The 20,145-nt window shown below is 39.4% G+C and overlaps 1 protein-coding gene across 2 annotated transcripts in view; it reads right to left on the bottom strand.

The window, feature by feature from the left end:
* The window catches only part of CSNK2A1 (casein kinase 2 alpha 1), a 53,874-nt gene that overhangs the window by 13,506 nt on the left and 20,223 nt on the right, over positions 1–20,145 (bottom strand). The window contains exons 2-7 of one of the 2 annotated variants that reach the window (XM_082745873.1): positions 10,092–10,302; positions 7,749–7,860; positions 4,641–4,742; positions 4,076–4,126; positions 2,719–2,778; positions 1,112–1,195 (exon numbers count right to left, since the gene is read on the bottom strand). In XM_082745873.1, coding sequence (XP_082601999.1) covers positions 1,112–1,195; positions 2,719–2,778; positions 4,076–4,126; positions 4,641–4,742; positions 7,749–7,860; positions 10,092–10,192 — 510 coding nt within the window. In that variant the 5' untranslated portion in view covers positions 10,193–10,302. The remainder of the gene's footprint in view (positions 1–1,111; positions 1,196–2,718; positions 2,779–4,075; positions 4,127–4,640; positions 4,743–7,748; positions 7,861–10,091; positions 10,303–20,145) is intronic. The other variant, XM_082745874.1, reaches the window with a different exon arrangement.

Here is a 20,145-nt window from a genome sequence, read left to right as displayed (position 1 = left end):
AGCTGGTGAATAAATCAACTATGTCCCCAAAGTCTACAATGGATAGTCATCACTGCCTATAAAAGGTGGGCTTAAAGGTCACCTTAAAAAAACCACTATAGGGGCACCTGGGTGGCTCAGTGGGTTAAGCCTCTGCCTTCGGCTTGTGTCATGATCCCAGGGTCCTGGGATCGAGCCCCGCATCGGGCTCTTTGCTCAGCGGGGAGCCTGCTTCCTCCCCCCCCCCCTCTCTGCCTCTCTGCCCACTTGTGGTCTCTGTCAAATAAAATAAATAAAATCTTTAAAAAAAAAAAAACCACTATAAAGCTATCTGGTCAGTGCAGCTGTATTAAAAACATCTGTAGAGCTCAGGGACCTCAAGACACCTGCTAATAAGCAGCTGCATTTTCTGAATATTTTATCTATATTACAACGGTGTATACTTCTCACAATAACCTGGTGGCACACAAACCAAGTATTAGTATACCCATTTTACAAGTAAGAAAAGGGAAGCAAATGAGAAAGGAGTTTCCCCCAAGAGACTAGTTATTTAATGAATGGAACCAGAAACCAGAAACCTGCCGAAAGCTAATGTTTTGTCCACTAATTGGTTTCCTTCCTTTTTTTTTTTCCTCAAAGTAATCTCTATGCCCAACATGGGGCTCGCACTCAACCCCGAGATCAACAGCTGCATGTGTTACTGAGTCACCCAGCCCCTCAAATCTGTTTCCTTCTTCTTCTTCTTCTTTTTTTTTTTTAAAGATTTTTACCTATTTATTTCACAGAGAGAGATCACAAGTAGTTAGAGAGGCAGGCAGTGGGGGCGGTGGGGAAGCAGGGCACCCCACTAAGCGGAGCCCGATGTGGGACTTGATCCTAGAACTGCAAGATCATGACCTGAGTGGAAGGCAGAGGCTGAACCCACTGAGCTACCCAGGTGCCCAAATCTGTTTCCTTCTTCATAGTATTCTTAGGAATATGAATATTGATTTCAATATTCTGTTAATGAGTTCACTTACTTACTAAACATTTATCAAGTGCTTAATAGTTACCAGTGAATGGACAGATGTTGAAGATGGGCTGATTAACTCTATCATACAAATAAGTAACTCTTGGTACTCTATCACATTACCTTTCTGTGCTCATGATCAATCATGACATTATGGGGCTTCACATCTCTGTGCATAATTCCCATGCTGTGACAATAATCCAGGGCCTGTACGAGGAACAGGTAAGAAAGAAAGAGTTAGCTTGCTGAAAAGTGACTTTCTTAGTCTTCTCTAACTTTTTCCTCCATAGTTTTCCTTCTAGCCTCAGCCCTAGGAGTCAAGATTAGGACAATCACTCCCACGCTACTCTTCAGACACCTGTATAAGATCCCATAGTCTGGCAAACTCACAGCCTCTGAACTTCAAGTTCTGTTCCTACACTGTTGTTTAAACTTCCTTTTTGTTCAAAAACACCCAAAGTGTATACCAACTGCATTACTTTCAATCTCTCCCTCTTGCCCAAAAGCTGGATCATTTTCACAAACATAGGCCCCTCAGAAAAAAACTGGTCTGTACCACAAACCTCTCATTCAAAGAACAATAATCCTTTAGCAGCTAAGAGTCCACAACATAAGTTGGCAAACCACAGCCCATGGGCCAAATATGGCCTGCTGCCTGTTTTTGTAAGTAATGTTTTAGTGGAACACAGCCATACCTATTTGTTTGCATATCACCTCTGGCTGCTTCTGTGTTACAGAAGGATGCCGACCTGAGCTGAAGGCAGACACCCAACCAACTGCAGATATAAGTAGTGTGATAAAGACCCTATGGCTCACAAAGACAAAAATTTTACTGTTTGTCCCTGTACCTGATTTATGACATCAAATCTGATTTGAAAACCATGTCCAATCTGAAATTAAGGTGAAATGAATGGCATAATCTTTGGGGTTTGCTAATCCCAACCTTTAAGTCAGCTGATGTCACTGGCCAAATTCTTGTCCTTCCTGAAGGGCAACCTGGGCTCTTATGGTTCCCAGGGCTAGACAAGTATACCCTTAACTTTTGAGGTCCTGCTTGCCACAGTACTGCATGAGCCAACGAAAAGATCAAATATCTCTGCTGGCATGGTTTCTTTACGGCACTACCAAGGCTCAAATGCAGGCTTTACAGCAACCCTCATTTGGTTAAGAAACTTTAGCCACCTCTTAGCAATTTTCTCATCTATAAAGCTGATCTTAATGCTGATTAGGAGCAAGATAATTGGTGATCCCACTTTAGAAATCAAAGTCCACTCTAAGTCAGCAATCTCTTAAGAAGAGATTTACATAATCCTTAGGACAATGACCCTGGTGAGGACTGAGTTAGTTTACTGTTTTACTTGTTGAATTTTAAGTAAAATAAAGTATACCAGAAGCAAGCATACGATAAATTATTTTTATAAGTTTTAACAGTTTAATTGTAACTTTCCTAAGGGCATGACAGAGATAACCTATTTTTTTTAAAAGGGGCCCCAGCTCACTTCTAAATGCTGTTTCCAAAGCATTCTAAATTACATTCCTACTGGATTCTATTCCATAATGCTTATTACCACACTGGTTCTGATGCTATTAACTTACTAAAATTTTATATGAGGAGGCCCCTTCTTTCAACATACTTTTCAAAGTCAAGTCACAGACTTTTTCACAGTTACTGGACTATTTAACAAAAGGAAGATCAAACTAAAGATATTTAGTATTCCAGGTTCCCTTACCTTCAGAATCTCATACATGTAAAATCGAATATCATAGTCTGTTAACGTCTGGTACAATTGCTGTTAAAGACAAATGCAACAATTGAGCTCTGATAGGAAGGCAATTTCTCTTCTTTGTAGTAAATCAAACCAAGGCTTGGCTCATTTGCTACTGGTCCAAGATCTGTTTACTGGTCTCTACTTCTCCAACAGAAAATGTGCTTTTTAAAGGAGATACTTTGGGTCTTTAACACTGTATATAAAAGTGAAGACTTACTTAAACTTGTATTGCTAAAGCTATACCCCACTGCTGGGAACATATCAATTTATATATGCAACATGTATTGATGTTATATATCTGTGATTTAGTCTGCTTTTCATTTATCTCCAGACCTTCTCATACAAGGCATTTTGGCATATACATGCCTCCTTAGCAGGGAACTAACCCATTTTTGGCTTACATAGTTATAGGCACTGTGGATTACCAATGGGTATGCAAGATGGCTTGCTGACAAATCCGTTAATTTAAAAGAACTATTCCTGTCCCAATTTAAAAGTAAACTCCAAATAACTTTCCAGGTTCCAAAAAGCTGCAGATTTTTTTTTACATCTACATATCATAAATGGTTAGTGATATCCTCTGACAGTTTTCCTTGAAGTTATCATTCTGATTCTGAAATAGTTTTTTTCTGTTTTTCCTCCTCTTAGCAAAGGATTCAACCATTTATTGATATGTAACATTCTTAATACTAGAATGGTGCAAAGGCCAAGTCAAAAACCTTTACAGCTTGTAACCCAAGATAGTGTCCATATTCCTGTGCTGCACTGGAACTAGCAGTATTTAAAATAAGCAGGCCACTGGATGGGATGCAAATCAGAGATCTATTGTAGAGGTTTGTATCATATCAGAATTTACACCACCTTTCTCTATCCACCCCTTTTTAATATCTATACCCGAGAGCTTCAGAGGAATCCCAAGGTATAAGCAGACCTTGCTTTACATATAAAATACACTCCTTCTTGAATATGGTTGTTTTAAACTGAAATGCCTTAAAACCAGATCCTGACTGAACATGTGCTATGGTCTTTTATTACGTTTGATATCTGTAGAAACAGTCAAATGAATGGTCAATGTGGTGAGAAGTAAATGTACTGGTAATTGAAAAGAGCACAAAACAAATATAAGAGCAAAATACCAAGATGTAGAAAGTGGACACTGTTTGTATAGGAGTTTCTCTACCTTAAAATTTAGCATGGTAAGGATGAAAAGCTCCTTTAAGCAAGTCAGAAGGAAGCTCTTCTAACAGTAACATCACTAAAAGCCTTTCTATGTGGTCTAAAAACCCAACACCTTGAAATGGTTGGTTATATATTATACCTTGAAGTCTGTGTTGTTTACGTGTTCAAAAACCAAGGCAGGGGTTCGTGACTAGGGGAGAGAAAAAGAAAATACACATTAGCAAGAGCCCCGGCAGTTTTAGTGGGCACAATGTTTGCGGATACTACGTGGTGAATTTGGTAGTCCTCGCCTTAGTAGCAGGAAACCCTCTACTGCTACAAGCCCTCCCCACTCTCATCATCACCACAATTAGGTCATTTTTGGGATGGATTTCAAACAGAAGACATGGAGCTGAAGTCTCACCAGGCTCTAGGCAGCCCGACAATGCGCCCATCGCCCATCGGCATCGGACCTGAGTTTGCAAAATGGATTAACACATTTCAGTTTCCAGTGCTATCAGTCTCTTAGCCTAGAAGAATAAGAAATAGTCTGTGGGTGGAGGTCTCTTTGAAAGAAAGACCCAAGCTAGTTAAATGGTATAACTGATCAAGCACTTTTAAAGCAGGACTTAACGGTCGAGGGGGGAAAATAAAGAGGCCAGTTGTACTCTGGGTCAAACACCAGCTCAGCCCTAACGGGCCTTGCCAGCGCCTACTATACTCACCACAGGGTCTTTTACAATGTCTGCCAGTGTGATGATGTTGGGACCGCCTCGTAAATTCTCCAAAATCTTTATTTCACGCTTGATTTTCTTCTTCTTTACTGGCTAAAAGGGTAAAAATATATTAGTGAAATTACTTCAGAGTATTTCAGTACGTAATGTAATACATAAACAGCTTCCATGTGAACGCTTTCAAGGACGGACATGTTTCAGTCTCATCTCTGAATCCCCTTATTCTAGCCCTGTGCCACATATTCTGCATCCCAAAGACCAGATCCTCTGTAGAACTAGCATTTAAGTCCAGTTGTCAGTCTTAGCATGTTAACTTTTGAAAACTATACAAGCTAGGAGTGCAAATGGAAACACTAAGATATATCTTATAAAAATCTCCTTGTCAATTAGGATGAAACATGGACTCTTTCCATTCCTTCCTCTAAATCTATAAACACCCTAGGGGCACCTGGGTGGCTCAGCTGGTTGAACCTCTTGGTTTTGGCTCAGGTCAGGATCTCAGTCGTGAGACTGTGCCCCATGCTGGGCTCTGTGCTCAAGGCAGTCTGCTCAGATTCTGTCTCTCTCCCTCTGCCTGTCCCTTGTGCACACTCTCTCCGCCTCTAAAATATGATAAATAAATAAATAAAATCTTAAAATAAGTCAGGACCAACAGCAAGGATGGCCAAACCATCTTTGTGTAGCGTAACTCTGTGGGTTAAATGCTGGCCTTGTAGTCAGACTGTATAAGGTGAATCGTACTTTCGTTACCTGCCTGCTGTGTGCCAACAGCAAATTACACAAGTTCTCTATGCCTCTCTTATGGGTAAAAATGATCAGTAAGAATACATAACTTTTAACACTGGAAGGAAATGCAGAGATGGTATTTTCCAGGTGATCACCAATTTAATCTCCATTTCCAAATACACGTCCCATGTATAGTCACTCGACATCTTCCATGTGAAACATTTCTCACTTGTTTCTTCCTCTTATGTTGTGCATTCTAAATTACACTTGCTCCTTCTCCACTCCCACAAACACCTATCCAAATCCTCCTCCTATTTAGGACCTGAAAACAGTTCCTGGGAGCTTTTCCTAACTGCTACCATCTTCTGAACTGTGAGACCTACTATTTGTGCCTTTTATATGACTCTAGATAACCTAACCTATCACTTTATCATATCCTTATCCATATATCATCCTACAGTTACACAGTAGTTCAGGCTCCAAAGTGTACTTCTGTATGTAATTTTTTATTTGATCCTCATATCAATTCTGAGAAAGATAAAGCAAGATTATCTCATTTGCACAGATGAGCAAACATCTTAGATAGGTTAGAAGTACTACCAAGGTTAATTACTTTTAGAGTCTGGATTAGAACCCACACGTTTAGATTTCTAGCCTACTTCTCTTTCTATTTGTGATAAGACAGACATAAATACTCAAACTTTCTGGTTCCCAAAAGGTGTGCCATGACACCCTAGCAAATTCATAGGGTCTCTGTGAAATTTTTAATTTGTGAGGGAAATACCGATCAACATCCAGTATCTGCCAGATACAGAGTATACCACCAGCCTGAGGTAGTTCATAACTTCAGCATTAGATTGAACTACATTCTTTCTGATGGTGTATTTTTATGAAGCTGGGTTTTCACCGGCTGCTGTGATAAAAAGCAAATGTTGTACAAAAATCAATGTTGAGGGGTGCCTGAATGGCTCAGCGGGTTAGAGCATTTGTCTTCTGCTCAGGTCACGATCCCAGGGTCCTGGCACTGAGCCCCACATCGGGCTCTCTGCTCAGCAGGGAGCCTGCTTCCCTAGACCTCCTGCCTGCCTCTCTGCCTACTTGTGATCTCTGCCTGTCAAATAAATAAATAAAATCTTTTAAATAAAATGTTGAGAAGGAAATGAAGCTATCAGTGGCCAAATTATTCCAACATTTGAGAAGCTATGCAGTGACTGACAAGTGTACGTACATATCCTAAAATTAATCAATTAAGATTATATTAAGAATAAAATTATATCTTTCTTATGTATAGAACATTTTAAATAGCACCTAACCTAAATTAAACACTTTTTTTTTGTTATTTGGACTTAACTACTTAAAAGTTACTGAAACAATATGGGTGGTTATAAATTGAGAAAGTCTGGGAACTTCTGCTTCTCAGTGTCCAATATATTAAAGTTCTTATGACAAGAAATTATATGCTAAATTCCCTAGCATTTGATACTGTACAGTACAGTTGTAACTAACTTACAAGTTGCATATTGGTAGCCCATTGGCCAAACCAGGCCTATCTTCAGAACATTTTTAAAAACTCTTGAGCCAACATTTAACCATTAGGATAATTCATATATAAATATAAATTTCTACTTTCTTTTTGCAAGAGTATCAAGCAGCATTAGACTTGCACTACTACAAACCAATTTTGAGCCATGGATGGAGCACACGCAGCAGTACCCACCACTCACATCCTCCAGTCATGGGCACTTCTATCAGACTAGCTGCACTGATGGCATCTGCCTGCCATTTCCGGGGCGCCTCTGTGGCTCAGAGGGTTAAGCCTCTGCCTTCGGCTCGGGTCATGATCTCAGGGTCTTGGGATTGAGCCCCACATCGGGCTCTCTGCTCAGCAGGGAGCCTGCTTCCTCCTCCTGTCTCTCTGCCTACTTGTGATCTCTGTCTATCAAATAAATAAATAAATAAAATCTTTAAAATAAAATAAAGGCCTGCATTTCTGACTCTTCATCTTTAAACAGCAGAGGCAACAACTTCTTGAAAACAAAAGGATGGACTGTTCACTAAAAATCTAGGAAATCAGAATTAGGCAAAGTCCTAGGAGAGAGAAGACTGAATCTTTATTCCCTTCTCTACCACAATCTAGTTGTAGGACTCAAATCAAATCACTTCTCTTGCTTCAGTTTCCTGATCTGTCAAATAATCTCTTCTAACAACTTCACTGGATACAATAAAATAAAGGTGTTAAAGCACTCCAAAAACCCTTTCAGATGCTACTTTTAAAAAAGGTATTTAAAAGATAATTTAAAGTATTATTACCTAGAAAAAAAAATCTAAATTCCAAATATCTCTGAAATTATAATCTTGCTCTTCTATACTCACCTTGAGAATTTTAACAACAACTTTTTCATTATTTGTGATGTTGATGGCTTCAAATACTTCACTGTATTTACCCCGGCCTAATTTTCGAACCAGCTGGTAGTCATCTTGATTACTGTAAACAGAAAGACTCAAAGTCACAATGATTTTAAAATTTCAAACCATTGGGCACAAATTAACTTTAAAAACTCTATTACCAGAGGAGTAAAAGAAATAAAAGGTATTTCAAATAATTTTTTTATTTTAAAAATTGGGCTATTAATTAAAAATGTGTGTTCCAAGTCCTGGAATTAGAAAAATTTAAGCCTTTCAATTATTCTTTCAAATACCAAATTGTATTTCTACTGGCATACCACACATAGCCAGCTTATATTAGGGTTTGTTGTGTGTGTCTGTGTCCAACAACAGACAGCTTTCCCTTGGAGAATAATTTTATATATTCCTGTCCTCTCATGCCTGGCCCAGCAGAAAACACATATTGTAGGAATATTTCAATTCAGCTGCACTTTGGAGGCAGCTGATTTTTAATGGGCCTTTTTACAGGTAAGTGGCTTTCAATATATAGCCTTGACCTCCCACATGCTCTCCAAGGCAAACCCTGAGAAGAGTCCATACAGTGGAGTTTGCAAATCACGCCACAGATCATGAACCATAGTCAGGGGTCCCTTCCTCACTTTTATCCATATTCCATGACCACTAGCATCAGCAGATGTAAAAAAATAATAATAATAATAAAATAAGGGAAATGCCAACATTTTCTCCCTGTCTCTGATTACAACTTAGATGACTTTGCTTTAGAGAATGACAAACACGGTCCTTTTAATAGGCCTAAATTCTATTTACTCCTGCTGAAGACACTGAAAATCCAATTAACAAATTAGCTATGCAATTTCCTCAAGCAGCTAAAAACAAAGTGAATGAACAGAGAAGGTAATATATACTAAGGACAATGGACAATGAATTAAGGGAGATCCAGGGGAAGGAAGCTTTTAGGTTAGTTGAACTCTCCTGTGGGACGGGCACAGAAAACAAATGCAAGCAAGCAAACAGCACCATGCCAAAAACTCAGAAGGGCTGTTTATAGTGTTATTTAAGCAAAACTAAGTGCAAAGCACTCAATCTCAACAGAGTGGTTGAAATTTCCTTAGCAAAACACAGGTATTCCTGGAGTCCAAAGCCTGTGATATGAAGGGAACTGTCAGAGTATCAATAATGATAGGTTCTTAATGGTATCTTTGAAGCACACTGTACCTCTTTGTGCAGAGGCAATAAACTTACTGGTAAAAATCATGGTTTCAGCAGGATGACAATATGCCCTTATGCCAATTCTGGGAGATTACCTTCAACTACTTATAGGTTATGTACACCACATGTGAACAGACATAAAATGTAGCACATGGGAGCTGTAGCTTTATGTGCTTTCAAATACTTTCTTTTTTTTGTTTTTCTCAAGGTTTTTTTTTTTTTTTTTAAGGATTTTATTTATTTCTTTGATAGACAGAGATCACAAGTAGGCAGAGAGGCAGGCAGAGAGAGAGAGGGGAAGCAGGCTCCCTGCTGAGCAGAGAGCCTGACGCAGGGCTTGATCCCAGGACCCTGGGATCATGACCCGAGCCGAAGGCAGAGGCTTTAACCCACTGAGCCACCCAGGTGCCCCTCAAATACTTTCTTTTGTAGTTGGGTGTCCAAAGCCTTTTACCACAGTAAATATGACCTCATCAATTAACTACATACATGTTAGAGGATAACGGATGCAAACATCCAAAAGAGACTGCATAGAGAATGAGGGGCAAACACAGCTGTTCAGGTAGACTGCAACTGTTCAAAATAGAATTTGGGCTGAATTCATGTTACACATGGCTAAACTCATGATAAGGGCAAATGCTGATACGGGTTTAATTTTGCTTCTATCAGAAAGAGGACATCTTTCCGGAGAACTGTTTCATCCTTCAGTATCATCATGGGACAACATTCTCTGACCTCAAAAATATTTTATATAAGAGTCTGGTGTTTTTAAAGTCTTTTAAGTATTAATTCTCACCTAGCTGTGAAGCCTGTAGCTGAGATAAGCTGACAGGTAACTCTATGTTACCGGCCTTTCATCCAGAGTATGTGAGTCCAAGGAAAGAATAAGAGACAGAAATAATTTTTACATGATAAGCCAATCAAAACTCTTAATTTTCAAAGCAATACCTTGTTTCTCCACTGCAGAAGTAAACACAAATCAGGTTTCAATCTTGAGGTTTATAAATGTAGTCAGGAAGCATTCCTGATACAAATTACTCAACAAATCCATAAGAATCAACCCTTTTCAGTGTGCACAGTGAAGTAAAAAGAAACAATTACCCCCACTCCACCACGTGTGACTCATAATCCCAGTACTCTCGGGGTCTGTGCGTATTAACATCTGTGTAAACTCTGGCCCTGCTTGGCACGGGTCCCGACATGTCAGACAGGTTGGCGAACGAAGGTGGACTTGATGTTTGGAGATCTGGTGGTCACTGTGTTCAGAAGCAGCTGGGGGATAAGACCTTGTTTCAGACCTGTTTTCTTTAAACTGCGAATACAAAGTGCATAAAGGCCAAGGAATTATTTTCTTAAAAGCATATGGGGGAAAAAAATAAATCATCTCAATTTGAGGCTCAATAATGGCCTCAAATTAAAAAAAAAAAAACAACACAAAAAAACAAAACCAATAATGTTCTCAAATATACCTCTGATTCTTCTACCTGTTAACAAATGACTAGGTCCCCAATGTGTTAACCACAGTGTTTCCTATAACTTGGGACAGAAAATAGTCATCATCATCATCATCATAGTAAACCCAGGAAACATAGTTTAAACTGGTCCTAATACAACTCTGCAGTTGCTTATTACCTCCTCATCTAAAGTCTGGATGTTCTTTATAAGATAGCCTGGAAGGGAAAAAATGGCATCAAGGATAGACCCATCTACATTACTACCATTTATACAATCCACAGAAATTACTGACAAGAACAGCTTTCTGTAGCTCACTCTACAGTGTTAAAAGGCTCTAGAACAGTGGCAAAGCCAGGAGTATAAACCATCAGCCTGACTGTTCCTGGTTGATGAAACCAACCATCCCTTCCTGGCTGATGAAACCAGGAAGGGAATAAAGACTTGTTCTCATACTTTGAAGTTCAATGTCTTTTTATATTGGTCTAAATCATTTAGGGAACCTTGCATAATAACTCAGTAGGTCCTTAATTACCTCTTGAAGGCTCAAGTCATTAAGTTTAAAAACAGAAATTTTAAAAAAATTTTTTAAATTTTTTTAAAAAGATTTTTTTTTAAAAAAAGATTTTATTTATTTATTTGACAGAGAGAGAGAGAGAGAAAGAGATATCTGAAGTAGGCAGAGAAGCAGGCAGAGAGAGGGGGAAGCAGGCTCCCCGTTGAGCAGAGAGCCTGATGTGGGGCTCGATCCCAGGACCCTGAGATTATGAGCTGAAGGCAGAGGCTTACCCCCTGAGCCACTCAGGCATTCCCAGAAATTTCCTCTTGATTTATTCAATATAGGAGCAAGCTTAATAAAAACTGGGAGAAGACAGTTATATTGCCTCAAATAATGCAAAATTTGACATAGAAGGAAAAGTGATGGATTTTAGAAACATGCTTTCTACCAAATCGGTAAACTAAGTCTTCCTATTGGTAAACTGTGATGTCTTCCCTGACCATTCCAATCTATTTATCTTCTTTTAAAAATTCCTGTAGCATTTGCTGATTCCCTTTACTCTGCATTGATTAAAAATGTACTAAGTCTCCAGATTTCATAACCCGAGAACACATCACCTATGCAGTTTTCTGGCCCAGACTGTATAATCTCAATTTAGTTACAAGGAAACACTGGACAAAGAGAAAACAAAGAATTTTCTATAAAGGGGGGGAGGGGGGAGAGATACACTGTACTAAAAAATATCAATATTATAAAACATAGAAAAGGCAGGAAGGATAGAGGAGACATGACTATACACAGTGTCCTGTCCCTAGACTATATTCTCTACTGGAGCAGGGTAAATGATGTAAGTAACAATACTATCATACCCATTGTCCCATGGCGGTCAGCCTCTCCTCTTCTGTCCTGCCTGCTGCTCCCTTCCAGTGTATTCAATAAACTTCTATCACCTTTAGGGGTACATGGGTGGCTCAGTGCCTCTGCCTTAGGCTCAGGTCATGATCTTGGGGTCCTGGGAGAGAGCCCCATGCTGGGATCCTTGCTCAGCGGGGAGTCTGCTTCTCCCTCTCCCCGTCCCTCCCCAGCTCCTGCTATCTGTTTCAAATAAATGAATAAAATCTTTTTTAAAAAATTACAACAGGTAAATCCGAGTAAAGAGTTTACAGATGTTCCTTGTACCACTCTTTTGTTGAAACATGTTATTCATAAAAACTGTGGTAAAACATAAAATTTACCAATTTAACCATATTTTCTTTAAATAAATACAAAAATAATAGGAGCTGTAGCTAACTCCCAGCCTTAGAGGGACAACTCATGGGTGAACATGACATCACAAAATGAGACTTCATTTTTCCCTGGAAATCACCTGAGTCACATGGAAAACATTCCCCAACTCTCATTTACTAGTCTGTGTATCTCTCAGTTTTATCACCCAGTGTTCCTCTGCTTTCTTAAGGCCTTGGCATTCTCTGTGAAAAGCAGAGCAAGACTAATTCACTAATGAAACTCCTGAGATTCTCAAGTACTTGTTTGACTGACCCTTGCAGCTTTGTGCCTCATCAGCTGGGACCTAATTTATGAACTGGTGACTTGATTTCCCATTGGGAGGACTACCAGCGGTTTTGCAGCACCCGAAGAGGTGGTTCACTTTACTAACATGCATACCAAATAATCTGTTTACAGTAAGAGAGTTGTTCGCATGAATCTCAAATGGTTGGCCTTCATTACATAGGGAGAAGAAATGCAAGAGTTCTTCAACTGTACTTCAGTAATCTCAGATAAAGTGGTACGGAGAGGGATGGGGAAGAGTGTGATAGGCTAGGGATAAAGAGGGGGATGTGAAAAGATATGAAGGGAAAGTAATCAAAGATAAACATTATTATATTCAGAAATAGTACTTCACTTGCAACCTCTGTAAACGTGTATGTATACTCATATACAGCCTAACATGAAAGAAAGGGATGGGCTAAATTTCTCAATGATTGGCTGGTTCTTTCATACACTTCTTCTTTTGTCCATCCCTTAAATACATGAGCATCTACTATGAAAAAAATACTATGCCAGGCCTTGGGAATAAAAGGTAGAACAAATGTGAGACAAATACGCCTTTAAAAAGATTTTATCTGGGCACCTCGGTGGCTCAGTGGGTTAGACTACTGCCTTCAGCTCAGGTCATGATCTCAAGGTCCTGGTATTGAGGCTTTCTGCTCAGCGGGAAGCCTGCTTCCCTCTCTCTCTCTCTCTCTCTGCCTGCCTCTCTGCTTCCTTGTGATCTCTGTCAAATAAATAAATAAATACATAAAATCTTTAAAAATATTTATCTGCAGCTAAGGATATGGAAACTCACTGAAGAGGTGTTTTTTTTTTTTTTTTTAAGATTTTATTTATTTATTTGGCAGAGAGATCAGGAGTAGGCAGACAGAGGAGGAAGCGGGCTCCCCACCAAGCAGAAAGCCCGACTGGGGGTTCGATCCCAGGACCCTGAGATCATGACCCGAGCTGTAGGCAGAGGCTTTAACCCACTGAGCCACCCAGGTTCCCCTCACTGAAGAGTTTTTTTTTTTTTTTTTTTTTTAAAGATTTTATTTATTTGACAGACAGAGATCACAAGTAGGCAGAGAGGCAGGCAGAGAGAGAGAGAGAGGAGGAAGCAGGCAGCCCGATGCAGGGCTCGATCCCAGGACCCCAGGATCATGACCTGAGCCAAAGGCAGAGACTTAACCCACTGAGCCACCCAGGCACCCCTTACTGAAGAGTTTTAAGCAGAAAAGTGACCCGTGTGCACATTTTGAAAAGTTCACTCTGGCTGAGTGTGGCACAAGCAGAGGAATAGACTTAGGTAGAAAGAAGGCTGTTAGCAGTAGCTTATGCAAGAATGATGATGAAAGCTTGACCTATGGTGGTAGCAACGGAGGCAAGTACAAAAATCTGAACAAAATTTATGGTATAAAATCAGTAACTCTGGGTGTACTAGATAATGGGTTAAGAAGTGGGAGGTGACTTTCAGATTTCTGGCTAGAGATATTTTAAAAAAAGTTTTATTTTAGAGAGTGTGTATGCAAGAACAAATAAGCATGAGAGCAGGGAGAGGGGGTAGAGAGAGAGAGAGAAGCAGACTGCCCCATGCAGAACTTGAGCCCACAACCCTGAGATCATGACTTCAACAAAAAATCAAGAGTTGGACACTTAACCAACTGAGCCACCCAGGCACTCCAAAAGTACCTTAAAAAAAAAAAAAAAAAGATTTTACTCATTTATTTGACAGAGTCAGTGAGAGAGGGTATACAAGCGGAAAGTGCGAGAGGGAAAAGCAGGCTTCCCGCTGAGCAGGGAGCCCAACACAGGGCTTGATCCTATGATCCTGGGATCATGACCTGAGCCAAAGGCAGGAGCCCAATGACTGAGCCACCCAGGTGCCCCTAGAAGTACTTTTGATACCACTTATGGGGGACAGAAAACTTCTGGAAGAGACCTCATAGGTCATGTTTTGGACTAGGTTAAAATGGATGAGACATTAAAATGGATACGGAATAAGCAGTCTGGAGCTAAAAGAGCCTTCTCAAGCTTTAAATAGCTAACCCTCCCAGTTCTACGGTTAGACATTTCCTTCCTTTATCTACAAATAAGAAAACAGCCTAAATAAGTTCAGTTGCTTGGCCATGAATATCCAGGAGAGATTTGGGATTCAAAGCCTAGGTGGCTGGCCTATAAAGTTTTAAAAAACCTTAATTTCCTTATTAGGCACTCAGCTCTCTGAGGTCAAGATCCACGTCTGATTTATCCTTTGAATTTACAGAACCCAGTTCAAGGCTCTGCACCTTGCAGGGTGTTCTCTAAATATTATTTGCTGATGAAATCAAGGTTTGTTTCCCCCCTGCCGCCAAATGAAAGGAAAATGAAGTTTACTTCCAGAAGATAGGGTGCCCCTATTTTGGCCATGTGGTACACAGCTAGGAGAACCGGAAGACTGACTCAAGGGTCTGGAGTAGGTATTTCCTTTGCATATACATTCTCTCTCAGTATCACAGATTCCTCTCTTAAATAACAGGGCCATGGTTAAGATTTGTCTTTTTCTCCCCACAAGAGTTAAAACTAAGATAATACTGGTGAAACCTTATTTTAGCAATTTTTACAAAAAGCTTGTTTAGAAACTAGGTAGAGTGTCTGAGTCCTAGATATCCTGGAGGTCAATTTTCCCATCTAGTGTTTATAATACAAGCATACCTTAAAAAAATCTGACTTACAGAAAAAGTATTAAATAACTTCCATTTTAAATGACCTAACCATCCTTACTGTTCTCACGTAATTGCATAAAAGGAGGTGTAACTTTGGCGTTTAATGATTTCATATGACTACTACCTAAAAAGCTTTCAGACTGATGCCGAAGACAATGGCTATATTTTGTTTCTTTAATACTTAAGACTAATAGAAGCCAATTAATCAACTGAAAAATTCTGCCAACAAAATTTACCCTACTAAAGTCAGACCACACCTACAACCAAAGCCAGTTATACAATTCTGTTTGACCTCTTCTTTAATAACATGCAAGGAAAACTCCATCCAACCAGAAGGTTACAATGTGTACTGCCAAAATCATGTTTATCAACATAAATGGAATACAGAACTAATTAGTTTCAATAAAAATTCCTCTTGTCCTCAACGAATCTCTCCCTCTAATCTCTTCTACACCGTATTTCTGTTTTTCAATCTAGCAACTAAAAAGAAAATTAGAGGCTTAGTAAATGGTCCAATACCAGAAAACTGCATGTCTGATTAATCATCTGTGCCAATGTATTTTTTTCTAATGTTTCAATAACACTTTATTTACAAAATCAAAATTACATGCTGGATTTGGGCCAGTGAACTATATAGATTGTGCCAATGTATTTTTATAGATAAATTCCCTAATGAACTGGAAAAGATTATTCTTGAACTTTAAATTTAAAAAGTCTGATTTCAAATAATATGGTTTTATCAGTTCTTTTAATCCTGATGTTTTTTAGAGTCTCCATCTTAAAAAAACCCACAAAAACCCTCCCATCCCTAGATCAACCACAGTGAATGAACAAGATCTCATAATCATCCAGACAGGGCAAAGATTTCTACAGTAAAGAATGAGGAATGTGCTTACACTGCACTGACTGCATGATTTAAGACTGCTCATTCAGGGGAAAGCAGTTGTATAAGGAAAACAACACCTTCTTAGCACTGTTGCTACAGAGAGTGAATTCTTCTTCCTAGCAATCGGGCAACATAAACTGGCAAGAGAAACAGGCTTTGTAAACAAACTCAGAGAGAACATAACTATACTCGCACCTGGTAAAAGCAAAGACAAATCATAGAAACTTGGCTTCTCCCCCATTTCCCTCTTTTTAAACAGATTTTTGCTTTTAAGTAATCTCTACACCCAATATGGGCTGGAACCCACAGCCCCGAGACCAAGATTCACACACTCCACAGACTGAGCCAGCCAGGCGCCCCACCTTTCACCCTTTCAAAATGGCACTGCCTAGAAGGCCAAATAAACACACAAAAACAGTAGTTAGTACTACCCGAATTACTTGTTTCATGTATCCATAGTTGTCCTTAATCCCTCATTCTCTCTTCCTTTCAAATTAACAGCATAATGTTCACCCAGTAAGTATTTATTAAACAATTATGTACCAGGAAATGTGTGGCAACTGCCAGGAAGAGATTCTTTCTCCAGGCCCTGGAAAATAAAGGGAAATCATCTCTGCCCTTGACAAAGGGTACAGTCCATCACATCACAAGTGACCAGTGCTTTAAAGAATTAAGTTATGGTGCTCTGCAGGCACTGCACCCACCCACTACCATTCATTCAATAAATATTAATGGAGTACCCCCATGTTTGGGGAAAGCTGCCAGGAAAAAAATAACATCTAAGCTTAGTTTTGAAGGCTGCATAGGACTATTTAGATGAAAAACAGTAAAACAAGAAAACTGCAAAGCACAAGACTTTAAACAAGTCAAGAATTTTATTTATTTATTTAGATTTTTATTTATTTATTTGACAGACAGAGATCACAAGTAGGCAGAGAGGCAGGCAGAGAGAGAGAGGAGGAAGCAGGCTCCCTGCCGAGCAGAGAGCCCGATGCGGGACTCGATCCCAGGACCCTGAGATCATGACCTGAGCCGAAGGCAGCGGCTCAACCCACTGAGCCACCCAGGCGCCCCAAGTCAAGAATTTTAAAGACCAGGAACATTATACCCTAAAACATTATACCCTTTGATAAGAGGCTGGCACAACTCATTATGCCTTATAAGAAAGAAGTACATCAGACTAGCAAGACGCTTTAATATTGGATTTGGATAACACTGGAACATTTTGTTCCAGTAATTCTGTTACTAATGTGTGCCTTAAAAAAAATGATTAACTCGGGGCACCTGGGTGGCTCAGTGGGCTAAAACCTCTGCCTTCGGCTCCGGTCATGATCCCAGGGTCCTGGGATCGAGCCCCGCATCGGGTTCTCTGCTCAGTGGGGAGCTTGCTTCCTCCTCTCTCTCTCTGCCTGCCTCTCTGCCTACTTGTGATCTCTGTCTGTCAAATAAATAAATAAATAAATAAATAAATCTTAAAAAAAAAAAAATTAACTCATAACCATTGCAATTCTGATCTCATTCTCTTCCTTTCTCTACTCATACAGATAAGTTCTACTACAGACGTCACAAAGCAAATGCCTAGAAAGGACAAAGAGCTAGGGGGTTTAGATCCATGAGAGTGTAACTAGTGCTTCTCAGTTTTCAAAGAAACCAAGATTGTAGAAGGCAATTTTCCTGTTTTCAGTAAGGGTGGGCTAGGTTATTTGGGTCAATCTTCCCACTGAGAACAGCTAGAGAACAGATTAAACACACTTACACTCACTCACTCACTCTCACACATACACACATTCTCATTTTCTCACTCTTAAATAAAACAGATAAACAATTATAGCCTACAGCGAAGAGAAAATGAGAACCCAGAGAAGGAAGGAAGTCCAAAGGCTCTTTGTTGATCCCTGAAAATTAGAATTTTGTCCTGATGGAAAGCACAGGGCCCTCACAAGGGAAGGAGTCTCAAAGGAGACCTTCATAATAAGCTAACTTCAGAGGGTTACAACCTCAGGGTAAGACTAAATAGGAAGAGGAAGAGCCAGGGAAGAATTACATCCTTATGGAGGGAGTATCAGATACGAAGCTTGCTTTAAGGTGGTCCCTGGACCTGTAATGTCCAGATACCTCACATGAGTAAGCTCTCTGGAGGGGTGGGGAACCTTGCTATTAGGGGCCTCAAATGATTCCTACAAATTATTTTTCAAATATAATATGCAACCTGTAATAAAAGATAACTAGTTACTGAAGGAAAAGACTACAAGAGTAAGAACCGGCAAAAAAAGAACACAAAAGTCCTACAGAGACTTCTGATCTCATCAAACGCAAACTCCAAACAACCATGCTGACTATGCTTATAGAAATAAGAGACAAGCTTCAGAATATATGAAGCAACAAGATACTACAGGTTTCAAGAAGTGAAAAGAACAAAACAGAACTTTTAAAAAGAAACTGTGGAATGGTTTGGTACACTTTTGATCAGGACTACAAGAAAAAGAATGGGGGTACCTGGGTGGCTCAGTTAGTTAAGTGACTGCCTTTCGCTAAGGTCATGATCCGAGTCCTGGGATCGAGTCCTACATCAGGCTCCCAGCTCAGCAGGGAGTCTGCTTCTTCCTCTGACTCTCCCCCACTCTTGTGCTCTCTCTCAAATAAATAAATAAAATCTAACAAAAAAAAAAAAAAAGGAGAAAATGGCACAGGGGAAAGGCAATATTTATAAGAGGTATAATAGCTGAAAATTTCCCAGAAGCAATCAAACACAACCACATTCCAGAAGCCAATAAATTCCAAAGAGAATAAATAAAAAGAAATCCACAACATACAATAATAAAACAGCAGAAAAATCAAAGCAAAGAAGCTGAAAAGCAAGCAGAGAAGTCAGACGACATCCAAAGAAGCAACTCAGAACAGCTAATTTTCCAAAAGCAACAATGAAGCTTGAAGACAGTTTAATATCTACAGTGTGCTAAGGAAAAAAAATTGCCAAATTATAATTCTATATTCAGCAAATATCTCTAAATAAATAAAATAAAGAACAATAAACCCTTCTGGAAGGTTTGTGTTGAAAGAAAGAAGAGCAAGCAAAATAAAAATGTATGGAAAAGTTCAAGCAAACACTGATCATTAATATCAGACTTTGGTAAATAACGGTTCCAAGTTCCAAGTTATTATCATCTATGATGGTACGACGTATTTCAACAGTAGAAAGAGGGGGGAAATGAAATAATAAAAAGAACCCCCAAAAAAGGTAAGAAAAAGAGAAATAACTCCAGAACATAAGAGACAGTGAGAGAAAAGTTAAACTGAAATATGACTAATTATATTCCACATAAATGAAATAAATTATCCAGATAAAGATAAAGACTGTCAGACTAGATTAAAAAAAAAAAAAAAAAAAAAAGATCCAGGGGCAACCCAGGTGGCTGAGTTGTGTTTAAGCATCTGCCTTTTGGCTTAGGTCATGATCTCAGGGTCCTGAGATTGAGTCCACTGGGCTCCCTGCTTAGCGGGGAGTTTGCATCTCCCTCTTCCTCTGCCTCTACCCAAGCTCTCTGTCAAATAAATAAAATCTTTTTTTTTTTTTTAAGATTTTATTTATTTATTTGACAGAGATCACAAGGAGGCAGAGAAGCAGGCAGAGAGAGAGAAGGAAGCAGGCTCCCTCTGAGCAGAGAGCCCAATGCGGGGCTCGATCCCAGGACTCTGGGATCATGACCGGAGCCGATGGCAGAGGCTTTAATCCACTGAGCCACCCAGGTGCCCCAAAAACATCTTTAAAAAAAAAAAAAAAAAATCCAAATGAACTAGAATAATCAAAACAGTTTTGAAAAAAAAAATGCTGAAGGAATAACATAAATCTTAAGTTATTACAAAGCCACAGTTACTAAAACAGTGTGGTATTGGCAAAGGGCTAGAACAGATCAGTGGAACACAATGGGGAATACAGAGATAGAGCCATACAAATATGGCCTGTTGATTTTTGACAACAGTACAAAGGCAGTTCAATGGAGAAAGGGTAATATTTTCTCTAAGAGGTTTTGGAACATTTGCACATCCATATGCACAATCATGTACTTCACCCTAAACCTTACA

This window comes from Mustela nivalis, assembly GCF_964662115.1.
Source record: "Mustela nivalis genome assembly, chromosome: 8".
NCBI classification, from domain to species: domain Eukaryota; kingdom Metazoa; phylum Chordata; class Mammalia; order Carnivora; family Mustelidae; genus Mustela; species Mustela nivalis.
This window is presented reverse-complemented; position numbering and strand designations above follow the sequence as displayed.